The sequence below is a fragment of the Scardinius erythrophthalmus genome, assembly GCF_964197995.2.
Source record: "Scardinius erythrophthalmus genome assembly, chromosome: 7".
NCBI lineage: Eukaryota > Metazoa > Chordata > Actinopteri > Cypriniformes > Leuciscidae > Scardinius > Scardinius erythrophthalmus.
In genome coordinates, this window is record NC_138227.1 from 22,838,361 (window position 1) to 22,861,514 (window position 23,154).

A 23,154-nucleotide genomic window follows, 5' to 3' on the forward strand; every position below is an offset into this window, starting at 1 on the left:
GTGTGTGTGTGTGTGTGTGTGTGTGTGTGTGTGTGTGTGTGTGTGTGTGTGTGTGTGTGTGTGTGTGTGTGTGACTATTTACAGGTAGCCTAGGCCTGCTCTCTGCCCACTCAGATGAGAAAATACTTTTTTTAGACTTTCCACTGAGTTACAACTTGCTGGGAACCCTTGATGTTAATGTATTGTGTTACTGTAATGAAATGAATATATTCTGTTCAGGGTTTGTGAAAGTGTTTACACGACTGTAATACATGAATTGTAACAGAGAGGCATGTAGAAATGCTACAGCACCAACTTGCTGTATGAGACACTCACTTTCCCATGGGAAAAATATCTTCTCCTCTACAGCTTGCCAAGAAGGAGACATCATTTTAAAATGAACAGTAAGGAGGACTGAAGCCAGAGAAGAGGCACTGTAAATTGCCTTTCCTCATGAGACAGTGAAGCAGAGACACTTTTAACCAACTGAAAGGAAAAACTATGACCAGTTTGTATTTTAGCTTGCAAAGAAGCTTTAGCTTGCTAAGAAAAAAAATAATATATTTGGCAATAATTAGGCCATGTCCACGTCAGCTGTATGACAGAAGCTTGATGGTTCTGCGGGCTGGTTAAAATGCTGCTCAAAACCGAGCCACATACACACACACACACACACACACACACACACGCACGCACGCACGCACGCACACACACACACACACACACACACACACACCCGGTATCCTCAGAGTAATGACACTGCAGAACAGGTTAGGCTTCATAGAAGAGATAACAAACAACACAGACACTCCCTCCATTCTAGGGAAGCATGGGGCTTTTCTATGTATCAGTCAACATGTTCACATGCTGGGAATAACTGTAGCCTATAGATGGAGGACAGGCAGTTGTTCAAATATGGTTCTGGACATTATTAGCGGGTTATATAAACTGTAGCAGTTTGCAAATTCTGTTATGTGAATTGATAGCCATCTGCCTAAAAACTCAGATAGCATTGTTCAAAGCAATACATTCACAATACTTGAAGTGGTAAATGTAAATATGCTTTTAAACAAATTATTTCTAAATAAACAAAGAAAAAGACAAATGCTGTTGTTTAAAATCACTTTCACTGCCATTTGGATGAGAATCCTGAATAGGTAGTGTATGAATATGAGTGTGCATATAGTGCCTCCTGCTGGACAAAGAAGGTAAGGAGCAAATTTAGAATTAAAACTAGCTCACTCTAAACTACTTGAACAATATGTAACACAATAGTCGCATATTGTTGATGTCACTGTTGACGTTTAAGATTTTGTTCCAGAAAGTTCGGTTTCACCTTAGACATTTCACGTGATCTACGCAGAATATGTCCTAGTGTGTGCAACATCAAGACAGGAAGTGATTCACAATCAGAAAAATATTTGGTTCACAGGAAATTATGACAATTGAAGGAAGGCAAAAAAAAAAAAAAAAAAAAAAAATTCACAGCTCCTTTTTCTCAACTGATGCTACAGAACCTTAAAGGTATTAGGGTTTTACTTTCTTTCCAAAAAATATGTCTTAGAATTATGAATGATTGTCAGTTTATCCAAATAAGTTTGGCTTTTGATCTACAGTAGCCTATATAGCCTATTACATTTGTGTTATTAAAATGTTTGCTTAAGCGAATTAGCTTGTGACGTCATTTGACTAATGATCAAATGCCCCCCTTAAGAACGTGCATCTACTTTTAATGTAAAATTAATGTAGGCTGCCATTAATGTAAAATACTAAATTAACTATTCTATTTAAAACTGAATTAAGTTGAATAATTGAATAACCGATGACAGACAAAGCAGAATCCCAGTAAAAGTGATTCATATGAAAGGTAAAATTATGCTATCACTTATATATACAGGCATATGAATATTTCTATATTTAATTGCCCATATTTTAATTGAAGATGTGTCATAATAGCAACACTATGAATGCAAATGTACTGTTTTCACTCAACCTATAGGTTTTAATGAAAAAAAAGAAAGAAAGAAGAAATGTACATCGAATTCATAGAAATACAGAATAATAGCCCCATTAATTACAATAATTATTCAATTTAAAAATAACAACGCTAGTAACAATATGCCACTCTGGCCTTTTGTGCCAATTCTGGGTGGCTCATCTTACCCCAATGATCTAATTGGATCTTTTTACTTCAGAATAAAACTATAATTTTTACTCCACAAATCTAAAAACATGAATGTGTCCACAAATCCCTCATTAACAAACAGACACAAACAACTTTGATATTTAACATAATAGGCTAGTAAATAAGATCTCTATTTTCCAGAGACACAAAATTAGATAAATTAACCTCAAAACTGTTTCGACTTACTAAAGATCACAAATTAATATTCAGATGAAATTACAAAATTAAAAATAGCGTAGCCATTCATCAAAAGCGCTGAGATTAGATTTTGTGTCGTCTATGGTCAGGAGAAAAAAAAATAAGGTGGGCCTATATATATATATATATATATATATATATATATATATATATATATATATATATATATATATATATATATATATAGGCCCACCTTATTTTTTTTCTTATTTTTTATATATATATATATATATATATATATATATATAAACATGACTTTTTCCTTCTAAAAATGACATAAGTAGGCAGGCCTAAAAATACTTTTTACAGGCTTAAAGCACACTGTAAAAATGTGTTTGCTTAAACGCCCCACAGAATATCTGTCGCATGCTGTCTTGATTGGGAATTCACTCATTCATTAGTCATGAGGCTGAGTGTGACTGCAGTAGCCGCTAGAGAGCGCGCGCTCCCTGTGGGATTTTCAGTCACACCATCTCTGACTGCAGCTCGAGCCCAGAGGAGCAGCTGAGAGAACGCGCATACACACACTGTAAAAGGACACGGTCACACCGATTCTAGTAAACTTTGACAGCATTTACGGACTGGAATTTCTTAATGGTTGCTTTGCGGTATGTTATATTACTATCTTTTATATTATAGGCCTAATTAAACACATTTTTTGTCTATTTATCACTAATGACTTTTTTTTTATAAAGTGGCCTAGGCACACGCGAAGATACAAGCAATAATCGTTAAAATATCGTGTCATGACTGAACTCCTTTTGTCTAGGAATTGCAACTTGTGAATTTTTTTGACGAGCGGAAAAAAAAGGCTATCATATACATATATATTGTGTGTGTGTGTGTGTGTGTGTGTGTGTGTGTGAACATTGTGATTATATAGGCTATACTAAATATTCTTCATAAATAATAACTATATAAGTGTAAGTTGATCTATATTTGTATATGAGGATGCACACATTTATACTGGTGTGGTGTGTTTTGACTTGATGATCCTCAGGCTGTCTAAATGATTTGCAGCTTTGTGAATCTATCTGCTCATTTTACACTTTATAAATAGCAATCTTTCGACTCCTTATTGCTGGATATACAGTGCTGGTCAGAATTATTTGCCCCCTTGGTAAATATGATCAAAGACGGCTGTAAAAAATAAATCTGCATTGTTTATCCTTTTGATATTTTATTTAAAAAAAAAAAAAGGAAAAAATCTAACCTTTTATTAAAATAATTGAAAGTGGGGGAAAAATCACATTATGAAATAAATGTTTTTCTCCAAAACACGTTGGGAACAATTATTTGCTCCCTTTATTAAATACTTTTTGCAACCTCCTTTTTCCAAGATAACAGCTCTGAGTTTTCTCCTATAATGCCTGATGAGTTTGGAGAACACCTGACAAGAGATCAGAGACCATTCCTCCATACAGAATCTCTCCAGATCCTTCAGATTCCCAGATCCATGTCGGCGCTTCTTCTCTTCAGTTCAACCCACTCAACATTTTAGGGTTCAGGTCAGGGACTGGGATGGCCATTGCAGATGCTTGGTTTTGTGCTCAGTGACCCATTTTTGTTTTGATTTTTTTATCTGTTGGTATTTGATCGAATCCATGATGCCATGTATCTGAACAAGATGTCCAGGACCTCCAGCAGAAAATTAGGCCCACAGCATTAAAGATACAGCAGAGTATTTCATTTTACACATGGGCTACTTTTTATCCCTGTATGAACCAAACCCATGTTAAGTGTTTGCTGCCAAAAAAAGCAAATCTTTTTGTTTCATCTGACCATAGAACCCGTCCCGTTTGAAGTTCCAGTAGTGTCAGTTACTTTTCAAATGTTCTATAGACAGATTCAACAGACAAAAAAAGAGCTTTTTGGCAGCAAACACTTAAGATGGGTTTGGTTCACACAGGGATAAAAAAGTAAATTACTGTAAATGTAACAGATTTTTTTTTTTACAGTTTTTTACAGTACACTGTATGCCTCATTCTGTTCAGTCAAGCATTCATTTATTATTCTTGTAGCAATCACAGAAAACATGGAATATTTTTTCCTTCTCAGGGCCATTAAAAGTCTTTGTGTCTCATATGCTTTATGCTATGGAAACATCTGGAAGTTGAGCCACTGCAGAGAGGTTGCAACATACAAAAAACAAGCTGATAAACACAAGAAAATGTTGAGATTGATCTGGCCTCATATTCCAGGCCGTAATGTGCAACGTGCTGTACTGATTTTGTCTCTTTGAAGCTTCGCTTTTATTGGCAGAAGGTCTTAATATTTAACCCGATGGCATTACCGGTGCTAGTCAATAATAAACCCGATAATGACCTTTCATGCCTTTTGGACAGTCTAAAAACACTAAAGCTGTTCAGTAAGTTTCCACACTTTGTGGAATGTAATTTTAAGAAATTATATTATTTCTTTTAAAAAACTGTTTTGAATGAATAGGTCACCAAATAAAGTGATCATTCCATATCTAACTGCAGCAGTTTTAAGGTTGACTGCTCTTCTCTGTAAAGGAGCCTGGGAAGATTAGCACAGCTGTGAAATCTCACAGTGATTCTTGTTTGTACAGTCACCAACAGGGTAAGATGTCCCACTGAACAGGGAGCGTCCAACTCCTGGCTCCTAAATCAACCTTTTTTTTTTTTTGCTTTTTATGCATAACATTTTTCAGTTATAATACTACTACATAAATATTCTATTATAAATTAAATTTGCAATTATATATAAAATACACACATATATATATATTTTTTTTTGGTAAGAAATTAATACCTTTATATTAAATTGATTAATAAAGACGTTTATAATGTAACAAAAGTAAATGGCGTTCTTTTAAAATGCATATTCAAAGAATCCTGGAAAATTTTTACATAAATATTAAGCAGCACAACGGGTTCCAACATTGATAAGATATTTTTCTTTAGCATAAAATCAGCACATTAGAATGATTTCTGAAAATAAAAGATCATGCAGGGCTCCAGACTAACTTTTTTTATTAGGAGCGCTGTAGCCCCTGACTCAACATTTTAGGAGCGCAAGCAGAAAATTTAGGGGCACACCTTAAATCACCTTGCAATGCAATTATTCACATTTTCCCCCAAAATAACTATTACTGACAAATGCTTTGATGATAAATAGACTTAACATACAGAAATGACAATGTGCAGTTTTATTTTAAGTACAGGGCTCCAGACTAACATTTGAGGGCAGCAGCACTAAGTTCTACAGAAAGTATTTGGCATAGCACTGTGGGATGACAAAGCACTGAGCTTAATTTGAGGTGTATAGATACAGTTAACTTTAATTATTATCATTCATAATGTCTTAATATTAATTCAAAAGCAAGATGAGTGACAAAATAGATATTAGGGAGTAAAAATAGCCAATAAGCGTCCTCTGCAGCGGTTTACAATGGTAATTTACTTATTTTTTTTTTATAAGTGTGAGTTTTCCTACTTCTTGAAACTTTTAGTTTTATAAATAGGGACAATCTTTAAACGATGAACAAAAATTGTTTTGGTCAACACATTAAAAATAACAATTTAAATATGATATTATAGTTTTGAAGTGCTGGAAAAAGATGTGTATATATGTGTTATAACCATAGTATACCATATTTACAGTTAGTGTTACTACATTAAATCGATGGTGAATGTTGCTGATCTGCGGACCTAAAGCCTTCTATATCTTGTTCGTTCATGGCACGATGTTTCTCCTGGTTTCCACGTTAGCGCTGTTTGATCTGATATGGTTTATAACAGAATTCTACGTCGAATCTGATTGTTTCTCACTGGATCTCGCAGCGATGTTATTAATTCTGTCGCGAACTCAATGGATTTCTTCACTGGATCTCCACAATGTAACGGTGTCGCGTGGTCAAGATCGGCCCGCGACTGGCGAGAGAAACTGCGATGGCTATTATTGGTTCGAACTATAAAACGGTCCGTTTACTGGTCGCACTCGCGACTGGATGTAAAATTCAGTCGCACACTCGCAAATTTTGGTCGCAGTGTCGCCCTGTCATGCGATACTGATACTGGCTGCTGTAAATTCAGCTTCACTGGAATAAATGATTCCTTTTTATAAATACATAAATTATAGTACATTAAATATTAAAACTTTCTAAAAACTGCTTCAAGACAACAAAATGAAGTAAAATACTTTATTTCAACAACAATCGAAAAAAAAAAAGTACAGTCTTGTAAAATTACTTGTTGACAAATTCACTTGCTCCTGGTGAACACAGGATTACGTATTCTGTCTCAAACAGATGGGCAAATCAACTAGTTACAAAGCATCTCTATAATATTCATTAATGATTGAAAAATACCACCACTGCATTAAAAAAAAAAAAAAAAAAAAAAAAAAAACTGCAATTCTAAAAATTGTGTTGGAACACTGAAGTGCATCTAATATATCCTTTCTACAGTTACTTTATAAGAATTTGTCTAAAGAAAACCCAATCTGTTGAACATCAGCATTCTTCATACACCCGAGCAGAATAACAGACATACATAAAGACTTTCAAGTTTCAGCCATAAATGAGGGAGAGGGAAAGATAAAACTGACTCTCACATCAATAAGAACCCAAGGGGATCTTTGGCATCAGCTTTTTCAACACATTTCTATTGCCAAGACTGCTTGACATTCTGATTCCCACATTCTTAAAGAAGACCAATTGATTGACAGGCAGGGTCACATGCATATACAAACAAACCGAATAATTCCATTTTGCTCCAGGACATCCAATAATCTAAGACCCCCAACATGACCAGTTTCTCAAAACGAGGGGTAGATGAGACACACAAAACCATCTCCACAAAACACACGGCTATTCATCTAGAATGCCGAAGGGTGAAAAGACTGAGGTTTGATTGTGAGTTGGGAGATAACGGTCAGGACGAGGCAATGTGTCGGGCCGGGTCCCAAGCACGGTTAAAGTGCCATATTTAATGAATAGGAGATACAGCAAATGGAATGAGAAATCAATAGTGTGGCATCAGTCTCGCTACTGGTTAGGTAACATCTCATCAAACTGGCAGACAGTCTCTCCTCAAAGCAAACTTGTGTCATTCCCCTACAAACCACTATCATCGCACAAGAGAAAAGGCTTATGTATGGCAGATTTTCAATACAAGCATTATAAAGTGAAGAAAAAAAAAAATTGGAGCTACATATATACATTTATACAAACATATGTATACACATACACTCAACAAAAACGTGCCTTTACAAATCTCTGTACAGGTAAAAAATATACAATTTCTGGAGGAAACAAATTAGCCCATGCATTACTATAGTTTTAGGTATGTGACGATGAACATAAGGCCACTACTGAAGCAGCATAAGCGTGTGGATGAGTTTATTTTCTCCAAAGAGGCACGTAAAGGGGAGGCACTGCCTGTGTCCCTGAACAACCAAACTCAGCTCCATCTAACACAAGCACGTATTCATACACACTTCCACATTGTCACTTCCCTTCAATACCTCTTCATAGCCAGCACGAAAAAAGAAAACACTGCAGAACATTTGGGAGACAATCCCCCGTCACATTGCTTTAAACTCAGTGGAGGAATACCTTGAACTGAGGCAAAGAAAGCACCACTTTCACCCATCTTAGCAACTCTAAGGTGATGTACAAGTTGTGCCAGATGAAAAAAAAGAATCGCAAATCAAAAGGACAAAACTTGGTCCGCTGATATATTAAGGCTGTCTGTGAAGGCCACTACCTGATATGGGCATAGGAAAAAAAAAAAAAAAAAAAAAGATGAAAACAATCTCAACAAATAAAAAGTACTGAAATATACCTGCAACTAGAAAAAGTACATTTTCAAAATAAAAAAAAATAAATAAATACAAAAAGAACTGACCTCACCTACTTCAGGGGGTCTGTATGAGCAGAAAAACATTTTTATCTTTGAAGAAAGAAAATGTATTCCTTGGTTTCACAGAGTGCCGTGGTTTGCGTTCCATGTTAAAGTGTCTTGTAGGCTAGGTAGTCTTGCATGGAGAAAGGAATGGGCAGCGTATAAACCTGCTGGGTGGGCATGACTCGCCGCAGGGTCATACGGCACAGGTGCTGGAGGCTCGCAATGCTGTGTGGGGAAGCCCAGAAATGCACACTGCCATCACGAGACCTGCAAGACGACGAACAGAAGGATTTAAGTGTATTCGACTTGCCATTGAAACATTCTACTGTTTTAGTAAACTTAAACAAACATCATGATCAAACTGGGTCTTGCTGTGTTAGTACAGTACTAGTCAATTGAACTGTCAGATTGCTGCCATGCAGAAAAGTTTGAGGGTTTACACCCTGCATGTGTGACAGCAAACTCATCGAAATAAACTGAATATACAAGGAAAGCTGCAGAACCGGTTTGCTGCAAGTTATTTTTGACATCATACCAAAACCGAAAAACAGTTAGGAAGGCAAGACACAGATTTGATTATTTATGTAGTAACACGATCCATCAAACAGTGGAAAAGAATCGTACCCAGCAGCTAAAACACTTCCATCAGTAGAAAAGGCACAACAGAGGCCATTAGTGAGAGGGCCGATGGCTTGTGGACTCTTCTCACCGATGCTCCAGAAACGCACCAGCCTGAAAAATTTAAATACGCGTTGACTTTTATTCACAACTGTGGTTTGCATTGTCTTGCAAATGTAATTTTAAAGCATACAAAGCATAAAACTCAAAGTATGACATTTCAATTAAGGATAGTATAAAATTAGACAAAACTTTGGGGTCAGTACATTTCTTTAAAAGAAATTAATACTTTTATTCAGCAAGGACACATTGAAAAAGTGACAGTTAATATATTTATGACGTTACAAATTCTTTTCTATTTTAAATAAAGCCTTTTTTTCCACTTTCCATTAAATCAAAGAACCTTGAAAAAAACTATTTTCAGAATTTCTAGAGAATCAAATCAGCATATTAGAATGATTTCTGAAGGATCATGTGACACTGAAGACTGGAGCAGTTATGCTGAAAATTCAGCTTTGCCAAATTACATTTGTAAATAAAATAAATATCTAATATTATAATATTTCACAATATTACTATTTTACTGTATTTTTGACCAAAGGAATGCAGCCTCGGTGAACATAAGTGAACTGTAATCTAAAAACAAAATAAATCATACATTAATTAATGTAACGTTCTTTCTCCGCCATTTTGTAGAGCACAAATGGTTTCATTCTCTCAGTACAAGAGAGACGCCCCTCCACCCAGAATCGGCAGGAGGCGCGGCGAAGGCTAACTGGGCGCCTCATAGTGATTAATGGATGTCATATGAGAGGCATGTGATCTTTCCCAGAAAGAGGCCCTGCTACAAATCACACACTCCTTCCTGAACCCCTGTCGCTTAATGCAGGCTACTAACTGCAAACAAACTATCGAGTTTTTAAGAGCAAATAAACAACGATTTGCATGATCTCACCTGTCATCGGTGACGCTGGCAATGTGCCGACCGTCGTGACAAAAGGCAACGGAGCGAACCCATCGATCATTTGCTCCTCCTGCAAATATGGGGGAGGGAGGAGGGAAGAGATGCCTGAAGGGAAGACAAGAGATCAGTCAAACAACATGACCACACCAAGCAGAAGTTTAGAAAGGAAAAGGTGGGGAAGCAAGTCACATACCCCAGCTCGAACAGAACAGTGGCTGTGTGAGGGTCCCACACTATGATACGAGTGTCGTAGGAGGCGGTAGCCAGTAAGGCCCCGTCAGGAGAGAACTCGCAGGACACCACGTCGTTATGATGGCCCTCCAACTTTCGGATCAGAGTATACTTATCCATGTCCCACAGGAAGACCTGCAATGGAAGAAACGTGTTATAGCCAACTGTGTTTCCACACAGATCAGAGACAAAGAATTCAAACAAAGAATAAATTAAAATTAAACAGCAAGATCAAAATGTGCTCAGTGTCATTTAAGCAAAATCTTAAGCGCTAAAAACCAAACCCAGTAAAAAGTAGCACATGCTAATGAAACAGCAAGGCTTAGTTGCACAAATTTCAATCTCTAGCAAGACTTTAAATAAATCAATTTTTCAAAATTAAAATGTAAGTTACAAATGTGCATTGAAACACATACATATCAAATTATATTTAAAACATTTTTCCAAGAATTACTACATAATGTGGAAATTTAAAAAAAATACAAATAAGTAGTAACTTAAGGTAACATAATGTTACTCCACTGGCATCCCCTTTCAGTTTTAGTTCACTTGAGTTTACAATAGGCTTGCACCGCGCCGGCGGAGGCCTACGAAGAGACACAGATACTGCAAAAGAAGAGAACATTTGATGGCCAAAAGGTTGACGCCTTTGGCAAATACACAATACAGACACGTCACAACTGCAAACTCTACAAATGAATCAACCATGAGTTTCTAGTGCTTATAACTTTCTAGTGCTTATTTTGCTCCAGCACAATTTTATGACTTTAGAAATTATCACGATTTAAGAAAGTGTAAAGGTGTGGTCACATGCTGTTGGCAAATTTTCATGGACGAAATCTAGTAATTTCAATAGGAATTCATGCAATCGGGAAATCGAGTGTGGGCGAAAGATTCTCGCTTAAGCTGCGTTTCCACCACAGGAACTTTAACCAGGAACTAGGGACTTTGGGGTGGTACTCGGTGTGTTTACAGTACACCACAGGAACCAGGGTCTAAATGAAGTTCCGGGTAAATATTTCCCCCTCCGAAAGCCCTTACTCGCGAGGTAGTACTTTTTCAAAGTTCAGGAAGTTTCAGGGGTGGGACTTGGGTGCTGAACATGCTGATTGGTTGAGTTCATGCCGCATTTTGATTGGTTGACTCCACGCAGCATTTTATTCAACCACCATATGTTGCGGTGAGTGCATTAACAGTCGTCTGCTATTCGAATCAACAATGGAGTTTTAAAAAATATGACAGATGGACCGACGACGAGGTTCAGGCTTTATTAAGCTTAAATTCAGAGGATGAAATCCAGTGGGAACTGTAAAGTTGGGCGCAGTCCTACATCAACGGACTATTTGCCTAATCTTCACGGTACTTTAGATCGCGGTGGAAACGCAGCTAGCAACAAGTCTGGGGGAAAAAAAGTTCCTGGGACAAACTGTTCCAGGTAATTTCGGTGGAAACACGGCTATAGATTCCACAACAGGTTAAAAAACAACAGGAATAGAAAGCTGCTTGATTTGACAATAGACAAGAAAACCTTTTTTGACCACAACATTTCACTAATGTGACCACACCTTATCAGTGTATTTCTGAGTGCCAAGTAGTCAAGCTTCCTTTATGGTCATTAATATTAAAGAAATATTTTTTTTTATTTTTCATAAGCTATAGTCATTGCACTTGAGCAAAAGTGTACATATTATTCAATAGCTATTTGCAATATAAACATTTTGGTGCTGGTGGAGAAACTACTACGGTTCGTACACAAGGCTAATGTCCCATTTTCTCTAACTTTGCAATGTGAGATGAAAGGGCTTCAGGGTGCATGACTACTGCATTCAAGACTAAGCCAAGCCAGATATCTTGCACATAGAAGAAACATTACAGCCTTTTTTGGAAGTTGTACTAGTGTAATTTTAACTACTGTAGGATAAAAAAAATGCTATTATTATTGAGTGGTACCTTATAAATTAGGAAAAACCATGCTGGTGTTTGCTAAAGCTCTTGGGTCGACATCATTGAAACAGACTCTGCTTTGAGAACATGATAAATTAGGTTATTCACAAATGGAAAACAAAATGTGTTTTCAAATAGCAATTGCAACCAGCATGGAAAGTACCCACAGGTCTTGCTTCTGGTGGCTTGACGCAATAGGCAATACATTTACGTAACCCGTTTTCTCGATCGGAGCAATTCCACATTAGACTGACATAATCGTTATGCAGGTAGCCTGTTGAGGCACAAGGAGCCCTTTCATTGCTCACACATACAAACAATGCTCCAAATCTCCCCTTCAACTATTAACCCCATTACAAAAACATCTGACTAGGCATTACGTACAGAAAAATTGACCAGCGGCCGAGCGTTGCAACTCAAGGGTGTAGTGAGTTCAGTTAACAAAGGCACTAATGAGTAGGAAGGGGCTCTACTGGCTGGCTTGTGTACACAAAGCAGACACAATGCCTAGATCTCCTGCTTGAGGGTAAATGTGGAGATGATAGGAATATATAGAGATGGAAGGAAATTAGGAAGGGAAGTAGGGGGTAGGAGAGGAGGGGGATCTCACTGTCAACTCTTTTGAGAGACAAGGTAAAAGAAGTGAGAACTGTGACAGCGGGAGGTAGACAGACATGGAGCAGAACCTACGTACAGGAAGCCCTTGTGGGCAGGAGCATGGAAGCCCCTGGGGCGTGGGCACGGGCACATGAGCGTCCAACGGGGGCCGCGATGGCAGCCGTGCCCCGCGTGGTCCGCACCGGCTGCTCTATGTCAGCGCGGCGCTTCCCTCAAAATCACTCAAACACAGAGCTTTGCCACCACCTGGGACAGGGAAAGCAAGACACTTATGGACACACACAACCGTAAAGTTCAACCACTGCAGCCTGTTCATGGGAGGAGTTTTAAATAGGATCCAGAAAGACTCGTCCTGGTTTCAGAGACGTCTTATTAACGGCTGGAAAACTTTGCTTGTTGTGCCTTTAAGGGCTTTCACATGCAACCAGCATGACAACTATGTCATTCTATGTTATTTACTGTTCAAAACTTTGGGACTGGTAAGATTTTTTTTAACGTTCTTAAAAGAAGTATCTTATGAATCACCAAGGCAGCATTTATTTGATAAAAAATAAAATATTTATAATAAAAAAAATCTCTTCTATATTAATATATCTTAAAATCCATTTTATTCCTTTGATGGCAAAGCTGAATTTTCAGCACCATTAATCCAGTCTTTAATGTCACTTTATCTTTACTGTCACAATTTAATGTATCTTGCTGAATAAAAGTAAATATTTCTTTAAAACTTTTTTTACTGAGCCCACACTTTTAAGCACTTATGTTCTTGATGCCAGTTGATAACAGAGTTAATATCACTAATATGTACATGGGAAAATCATTACTACTGTCATTATATATTATTCAAATTGTTTTTTTTTAAAAGGGATGTATATCGTGCATGTCTTAGCATGTATTAGCATGTTATTAATAGAATAATGGAGTGGAGGAGAATTGTGAGCTTTTTGCATTTCTATCAACATGTGCATAATAATCAGGCACCCATTTGTTTGAACACCAACAAACCAGAAATCAAAACTACAAGCAGGGTTTATAGAAGCAGGTTATGGCACTGAGCATTGTGATGATATAAAAATTCATTTAGCACTCATTGATTGGACTATTAACAGAGAAACACACCAAACAAGTAATAAAGAGGAGGAAAGAACTGCAAAACATACCGCTTTGCCTGCGCCTACGGAACAAAGGACCGATGAATCAGGTGAGAAAGCACTGCAGTAGACCCAGTTTTGATGACCACGGAGTACTTTCACCATGTTACCTATTAGACAAACAATTTAGATTAAGGGTATAGCAATAGCTTTAGCTAGCTTTCTGTTCAAATTTTTAGTTGGTTATATTATTTCATAGCAAAAAACTTTTAAAGAAAAAACTGTTTGCAAATGCAGTGAGCTCCATTTTATCTCACAGTTTCCAGCATATAAATAAGATTAATTTGATCCTATTATAAAAGCAAGTTTGTCCTAGGATTTTGCAAGAAAGAGAAAATATCAGCAAGCATTCCTTTAGGCTTGACATTTAATTATTTTCCATATACCACCCCCCAGCCCAAGTGCCAGAATCTTTGAGTGAGAGTGCACATGCAGACTTGAGCAAGTATGTGTGATGGACTCCATGGAGATCAGATGAAAATAAAAACAAAACAGGCTGCTGTGCAGGAAACTTCTACTGCAAAGACTTTTCAGTTTGGGGTTACACACCATATAGTCGTAGCCTGTTAATATTAATATGTAAAGAACTTAAAAAGTTGTGCCATTTTACAGAACAAATTATTCCAATGTGCCAAATTACTCAAACAAAAATCAACATTTGTTCCTCACCGTCATCTTTGAGGTCCCACACACGTAGGGTCTTGTCTCTCGATGCAGAAACCAGCACTAAACTCCCATCTGGGGCAAACGTCAGGTCCCGCACAATGTCTGTGTGGTCCATCAGGTTCAGCAATAGCTTTCCTGTACACAAGAAAACAAAACTGAGGATAAACGCTAAAGCACAAAGTCCAGGCTAATCGATTCAAACTTTCACACAAATTTCATTTCACTTTTTAGAAAACATTTAGTCTTCTTAAGAATCAAAGAGAGAAGGATTATGCTTGTGGCTTTACACTTATGCAGGTGTCAAAAAGGCATTTCCCAAGGCGTCTCAGAAATACAGTAGGTTATACACTGGATTAAGCCCTTTCTTTGTGAACAGTATTGAATTGCCTTGAGGCATATGGAAGTACAATCACTGACACCTGCCAGGCTAATCCACATTAAATCCCTACAATTAGTTGCACCTACAGCAACAAATCTTTCACATGTATTTCTGGAAATATAATTGGGGCTTAGTAACAGGGCCTATTTGCAACCTGTCAAACGTGATAACATACATTCACTTAGCTATGTGAATGACGGGTATATATGGCACAAATCCTGTCAAGATACTTTACAATACACTGCTATCAGATTTCCAGCATGTTTTCAAAAAGGCTGCTGGAGGAGGAGTCTCGCACCCGAAAAGAACAAGTCTGCTGGGTAAATTTATGGCATTGCTGTTTTAGCTAGAAGGGAGGTGGAGTCGTCAACTGAAGAAAACATCTCTATCCCCTCAGAACAACCAATGGCAATGTCTGTACAGGACCTGCCCACCTATTAATACATTTTGCAGCTGAGCGAAAATTAATTATATAACTTCGAAGAGCTGCCAGTTTTTTCTGGTCAACAACTACCTCTTAGTTTTAGGTTTTCCGATAGCAGATTTACACGTTATGATCATTAGGACTGTGAAAACTGATCAGAGGCACAAAAGCAGAAACTCAGTGGCCAAGGAACGAATGGCGAAGCGGTTCAAAGGTTCATAAATTAGAGAGATGTATTGTGAAAGGGAACAGAGGCTGAGCAAATATGTACTAAAAATAATTTATTACTGAATGGCAACTGCATAAAAATAAAAATAAATTGTCAGGAGGTGTATACAAGAGACACATTTGGAAAACATTGATGGAAGTACGATTAAGATCATGTCAACACCTTATATAACCACCACCTCCCCTCTCTCTTACACACGTGCGCACACACGCTTCTGTTGGGAAAATGAAAAACAGGAAACGGACATAGAGAAGTGTTAAGAGAGGAGAGAATGGGTGGACTGTGATTTCTAAAACACATTAACTCAGTAGCACTGAAACATCAAAAAAACACAACAACAGCTCGATCATTAATAAACATTAACCTACCTCTGTTTAATAGTATTAATTGCTAGGATTCTGTAAACAAAGTCACCTGGACACATGTTAATGCTGAATGACCTGCAACCTCACTAATACTAATTTTCCAGTTGCTTAAACTGATTAACACACTAGATTAGCCTGTGATGCTTGAGTCTGACACACAGAGAGGAACCTCACCTGTATAGACGTCCCAGATTTTGATACGGCCATTGTTGAGACCGGTGGCAAGCAGCAACTGGTCCTGTCCGAACTTGAACCGGTGCCATTCGATATTAACGCAGCGACTCTGCTTCTCGGGAACAGAAGAGCCAAAGGCCAGGCCCCACACAATGTCACCACAGTCGATAGTGTGCTCTCTGGGCTCGCCTGGCAGCAGACTGCCCTCACTGTTCTGCCGGGAGAGTCGTTGAGGACCTGCACAGCTCGACCGATCTTCCTTCCTTACAGAACTAGAGTCAGGGAAAGAGGGAAAAAAATCTTGCTGTGTGTTGTTGGTATGAGAATCATGTCTACTCTGCTTGATGTAAACTGAAAACAAATTCTCTTTGATAAGTTAAGCACAGCAAGAGGATGTTTTACTTCTTAAAAAGGTTATCTAGTACGTCATCTGTTGAAATAAGCTGAACGTTTCAACTCTTAGGAATATTTGAACACTAAGTAAACTCCCAGGCAGCCTAAGAGATTACAGAAGTGTTGCATCAACTTTGACCCATTTAACGTCCCTTACCCAAATCTACAAGCTCTTGTTCATGAAACTCAACAAGTGTGAGGTTCTGGAATCATTACAAGAGGTTATTGTGTGAATACAAAGCAGGCGCTGCAGAACTGATATGGATAATGCCTGCCACGTGTCCACTCAAGCTTTTAATGGTTTCTGCTTTAGCATTAAAGGAACTGTCACTACTCTGTCATTTCTGTCATTACTCACCCCTATGTTTTTATCCTTTTTTATTTATTACTTTAGTGCATCAAGTTCAACTAAACAAAAATTAGCAATGGTGCCTAGGCAACTAGCTGAAATAAGTTCTTTATTTTATTTCAGTTGACAATTTTAAATGGTTTTAGTTAACTATGATAACCCTGACTGCAAATGCATTTCCCCTTATCGTTTCTGAATTTTAGTTCAGTAATAACCATTCCTACCTAAACTTAGGCTAATTCATTTAACAGCTGCCACATACTGTCCTTTGTGTGTACAACTACTAATAAAGTTACTACACTTAAATGTACAACAAGTTTTACAATACCATACTTCTCTTTTATGGAGACAACATAAAAAAAACTGTTTGTTTTACTTCAAACTATTGTAAATTCTCTGTTAAAATTTTACCCTTTGTCTGCATGATTCATGTTGCAATGATATTTTTGGTGTTTTTATGAAGGCTACTAGCATGAGGACATAAAAGCACAATATACACATTCTTTTCCCAGAAATGCAGAATGACATTTAATATAGTGACTGCGGAAAGAAAAGTTAGGATAGATAATTTTGCAGCCAACTCTATGTACATTCACATTGGCAAAGAGAAAAAGTAAAGAAACAGCCCAAAAAATTGCTTAGTTCAAGGCATGCAGCCAAAGGGCAATGATGTGAACCTCATAATGAGGACTTCACATTCAGAACAGGACAAAGGCTGGTTGGCAGGGCTGCACGCTGGCTCGACAGTGGTCTCTAAATCCACAGGGTAAGGTGAGATGACCTATGCTGTGCCACTGAATGCTAAACAAGCCCAAACACTGGGCACCACTGTGGTGTAGCCACCATGTGAAAGCCCAGAAGACCAGACCAGACAACCAGCACACGCGTAGACTGCCTTTGTCAGTCCATCAACAAACAAGCTGTATTGTAACAATTCACCATAGAGGGAAACAAAGAGATCAGTGTGTATACTCACAAGCTGGCTAAGCAATTTTTCCATGGTACAAGTCTCACTATTCGATGCCCTTGAGACCAAGCAAAGTAAGAACCATCAGGTGCAAAAGCTACAGTCCAAGTCTCCCGTCCAGACTTCTGGTCAAAGGGAGCAACTGGAGGTATGAGTTCCCCGATGAACTTAGCTTTACCTGTTGCAACAGAAAGCACAGTTTAAGCCTTTAAAACACAAAGCACATTTTAAGTCTTTAAAACTTTTTATTAAACATGCCCCTGGTTGCAGAGACAAGGCTTAAACCTAGTCCCAGACTAAAATGCATTTTTCAGATGGTTTAACTGAAAGCAACTTGCACTGATATATCTTTAAATGTATTAGTGCCATTGTTGTCTCAAGATGAACACCAGTAATGTTTTTTTTTATAATGTAGGGCAGGCTATGTTTTTTAAAAGTCACTTAAATGTCCTTATTGAACTAAGGCCTAATCCTGGCTTAATCTAAGCCCTGTATGTGAAACCAGGCCAAAATATTTAATTTCATTATTTAATATATTATTTTCATAATTTAAATTCACAGCTAGTTATATTTTAACTGCTTTTTCACCTACTTTTGCGAATTAAAAACCTATTCAATTGAAAAAAAAAATAGTTTAAATGGATAGTTCATCCAAAAAAAAAAAAAAAAAAAATCTCTAGATTACTTACCCATGTGTCATTCCAAACCTGCATGCCTTTCAAAAGATATGCTTGTAACCAAACAGGTTTGGTTACCATTGACTTCCAATGTACGGACAAAAACTATTTTTTTTTTTTGTGTGCAAAATATCTTTTTATGCTCCACAGAAGAAAGAAAGCCAATGTAAATGATTACCGAATTTTAATTTTGGGCAAATCATCCCTTTAAATTCCTTTATTTAATCTAGTAAGCAATCCAATAGTTAATTCACTAGTAACTATTCGTTAGATTCTAGTAACGTTACTTGTTACAATAGTAAATATTTAACAATTTCAATGCATAACCTACTAGTTATCAGTTAATGTCTGAACCACAAATCCTGCAGAATTCAGTGACATTAGCAATTTCTTACCAGCAACAATAAAATAGTTACTTGTCTCAACCAGGATAGTGACTGGGAACTAGTAACGTTACCACATAGTGACAAACTGAATAGATACTAGATACTATATGAATTCGCCAAGGATATTAGAATTTAAAAAACACAAGTAACATACAATTGTTATTTTTCCTGAAATGTTAATTTTATACAATTAACGTTTATACGTAAACGTGTAGTTTCACGTGGTGACTCACTGGTGCGGTGATGGTGAGTCACTGTGAATGTCTAGCGGTGGGGGAGGGTTACTGTCGACGCAATCTGGGTGTGTGGACATTGGGCTCAAGAAAGCACGCGTCGCGCACAACAACTCAGTATTTTAAATAACAGCCAATGTTTTTCCGTCACATTTTAATAAAGGTAATACGTTTGTTTGAGTTCTATCATTAATATGATATAGGCTAGACACGACACACTGAAATGAGCACTCCATCAATTCATAGCTGCACAAATGTAAATACGCAATATATAATAGATTATACATTCAAAAGGAAGACGCGTTTAAACCTATTTTTTTTTACAGTCTATGGTTTAAACTTAACTAAATCAAGACCCGCCCCCATTCAAAGCAGTGACAAAGAATCCAAAAACTCACCTATTTCATTTTCGTTGACAAAATCTGGGAAGCTTGCCATCTAAATCGAAGCGAGTCTCTTCAATCTAAATCTTGGTTAACGAAATAAAGGCGTTGAAATGTTTGCGTGGGACAAGAGGAATAACGTTAAGCAGTTCTCGCGTGTCTCCAGTGAATGCGACGCGTCGCACGTCGACGCAACGCTGCCTATATTTACGTTACATATACGACTGTTTGGAAAATAGACAATTGTATGGTCTTTGAAGTACAACTTGGTTTAATAAAACTGACAATTAAACAAAGAAAATTAGCGAATAATAGACTAGCCCCTTAAACCGCGTAGCGCTCAGCTTGAATAGCAGTGTATTGTAATGGCTGCGAGAGTCCTCCTAAGGTTTTGAACACACACACACACACATTGATGGGCGGGATACTCTAGCGACGTCATAACAGTTGCCGAGGCAACGGAGGAGCACCGCTCTCTGATTGGCCCAAAGCCGTTTACGCGTGGCCTTTGATTGGCTGGTCACTCGAGAATATGAATGGAATGGATTCGTGAAATACGTGCTGATAAGGAGTGTGAAGATGAAGCGCTAATCCAGTGTTGAATTCAAATCTTTGTCCCTGAAAGAGCAACATATTCACAAATTAGCTGATGAAATTGCTTGATAGGTTTCAGGAATTTTAAGTAAAATGTATTTTGTTTTACTATTTATCCGCTGTCCCTGTAATGACTCGTGTTGTGAAAAATTCCACGTAAGCATCTAAAGAACAAAGAAAGTTTTGTTAGTATACACTTTATTTAGTTGATCAGAAACTCCTGTTGAAGTAGGCCTATTTTGTTACAACAAAAAAGTTTCAGTATTTCTCTATAATGTTATATAGGTGTCTTCAGCATTAGGCTATGTTAAGAATTATATTGTTCTTCAGAATTTTACTTTTCAAAATCTGAATATTAATCACTGATTAATTTACCAACAGTTTAACACCTTAGTAGGTATTTAATTATCTGAAGAATACATTAACAACATATATCAATTTTATCTTCACCATAATGGTACGGTTGCAAATAAATAGGGCTATAGGCTATTAAATTTTTTTTTCTTACAATAAATCCATACAATATGTATCTTATTTTTATCATATTATTTTTCAAAGTTGTAAATAAAAAAAAAAATATTGGAGTATGTTTTAGAAGAAAATACTCAAAATTCTTCAAAATTTCACATTTAATTAATTGTATTACTTGCCGTCTTTCATTACTTGTGAAATTTACTAGCAATTTCTGTTTTTAACTCTGATGTTCTTTGAAACAAAATGGGTGGGAAAAAACAATATTGCACTCTAACATAAAAGAGACTTCTACTACACTGAGCAAACAAGAAAGAAGGACAGCTGTTGCCATGTGTCTTACAACGTCCTGAAACAGGAGCAAATAGCCATCAGGCTCTTCAGCGTTTTACAGCTTTGACCTCTTAAGAAGAGGTTGAAACCAGCTACATCGAAGCAGTCCAGCACCATTCCTGTAGATTGCTAGAAGCAATAACCTGAAACATTCTGAAAGAAAAAGTGGTACGATAAGTCTAAAATGGAGGTATTTGGCTTCAAAGAAAAGACGTAAACTACATTTGTGCAATCCCTAAAGTCAGCAGGAGAACTTGGAAAGTGTGTTATATCAAAGGCAAAATAGATGGAGCTAAATGCAGGTGGTTCCTGTAAAACATGTTGTAAGAAAAAAACAAAAAAACAAATGCAAACAGCAAAAGCTATAGAAATGGTTTGGAAGAATGATTGGTATTCACCAATTTTGTCATTTAATCACCCTCAAGTTGTTTCAAACCTGAATGAGTTTCTTCTGCTGAACACAAAAGAAGGTATTCTGAAGAATGTGTGCAATCAAACATATAAATAAAAAAATACCATGGAAGTCAGAGGCTATACTGTCAACTGTCTGGTTACACATTCATCAAAATACCTTATTCTGTGTTCAAAAGAAGAAAGAAACTCATATAGGTTTGGAACAACTTGACGGAAAGTAAATTTAAAAGAATTTAAATTTTTAGGGGAACGATCCCTTCAATGCTTTTATAAATAGTACATCAAATAATCTTTCTTCTAGAAGGGTTTCATTTATATCAAGGACTTGACACTAGCCAGCGCATTCAGCACAGATGTGACAGAATAATAATATATGATTATGTTGTGATAATCTATGATGAATGCAATCAGTTCTGTTCTCCTTGTTTATCTTTATGTGGTTAAAGCTATTGGACTTGTTTCTATCAAAAAGTCAGTATATGCAAGGATGCTTATTGACAAAAAGTTCTGGATTAATACTAAATGGTTCAAGAGAAGGGCATGTTTATTTCTTGCCACATTATTGTGTGTTCAGGAAGGACATTTCTTAAAGGAATAGCATAGTTCACTTAAAAATGAAAATTTTGTCATAATTTGCTCACCCTCAAGTTGTTTCAAACATTTTTGAATTTCTTTCTTCTGCTTAAACACAAAAGAAGATATTTTGAAGAATGTCGGTAACCATACAGTTGATGGACCCCATTGACTTTCATAGTATTTTTTTCCTCCTGTTGAAACTTTTGTTGTTGAATTATTTTTAAACTTTTCCTGAATAGAAACATATATGATGCTAAGTGTAAATAATGAGGAAAAACACTTTATTACTTTATTATGTTTTGTGTTTATTTAATGATGTGCACCCCACCCTGATATACTTCAAGTACATACATGCTAAGTAGCCTACGCTGATATCTTTATTGATTCAGCCATGTCAAGAACTCCAGTTGTTGTTTTTCTGAAGTAAACAGTATGACATCCATGTAAGCGTCTCAGTTTTCTAGAACTTTCACTAACACCTGGAAGTCAGTTTAGCCTACATCAACTGTCTGGTTACCAACATTCTTCAAAATATCTTTGTTTAAGCAGAAGAAAGAAATTCATACATGTTTGAGACAAGTTGAGGGTGAGAAAATTATGACAGAATTTTCATTTTAAGTGAACTATTCCTTTAAAGGTTAACTTAGTGTGTCATACAGATAAGTGTGTGAGATACAGGAAGTTTTTTTTTCCTGTCATGTTAGTTCACTTGATGCTTGATAGTGGAATGTTTTTATTTTGTCTTTGGCTGATAACTGATGGAGCCATGACGTGGAGTTGTTGGATAGGGCTCTGCCTAGTAATTCCAAGAAATACCAGTTCACAGAAAGTTGGTCAAGGGAAGGTCATCTAACTGGGTGGTCTGCCATAAGTAACAAACCAAGAATATAAATCATTTAAAAGAAAAATGTATGTAAATTAAATCTAAAACTGCAACAGAGGAAAAACAAACTCATAAGGGACTGTGTACTGCCCTCTACTGGTTGCAGTTATATAGAACAGGGGTTTCAAACCTTTTAACTAACACACACACACACACACACACACACACACACACACACACACACACACACACACACACACACACACACACACACACACACACACACACACACACACACACACACACACACACACACACACACACACACACACACACACACACACACACACACACACACACACACACACACACACACACACACACACACACACACACACACACACACACACACACACACACACACACACACACACACACACACACACACACACACACACACACACACACACACACACACACACACACACACAAAAGATGTTTAAAGTTTTTTTGTCTGCAAGTTATAAAGATGCCAACATTTAACTTTTTTTTTTTTT

At 37.1% G+C, this 23,154-nt stretch overlaps 1 protein-coding gene across 2 annotated transcripts; it reads right to left on the reverse strand.

The window, feature by feature from the left end:
* Positions 1-6,514: 6,514 nt before the first annotated feature.
* On the reverse strand, positions 6,515-19,817 carry wsb1 (WD repeat and SOCS box containing 1). 2 transcript variants are annotated; one of them, XM_081370552.1, is made up of 9 exons: positions 19,402-19,817; positions 17,717-17,885; positions 15,999-16,270; positions 14,431-14,562; positions 13,771-13,871; positions 10,011-10,183; positions 9,809-9,922; positions 8,860-8,967; positions 6,515-8,502 (listed from the first exon to the last, which is right to left on the reverse strand). In XM_081370552.1, the coding sequence occupies exons 1-9, from the start codon at positions 19,439-19,441 to the stop codon at positions 8,340-8,342; spliced, it is 1,272 nt and encodes a 423-aa protein (XP_081226678.1). In that variant the 5' UTR covers positions 19,442-19,817; the 3' UTR covers positions 6,515-8,339. The 2 variants fall into 2 exon arrangements, with proteins under 2 accessions (XP_081226678.1, XP_081226679.1); XM_081370553.1 differs by lacking the exon at positions 19,402-19,817 and adding an exon at positions 18,397-18,525.
* Positions 19,818-23,154: the final 3,337 nt, after the last annotated feature.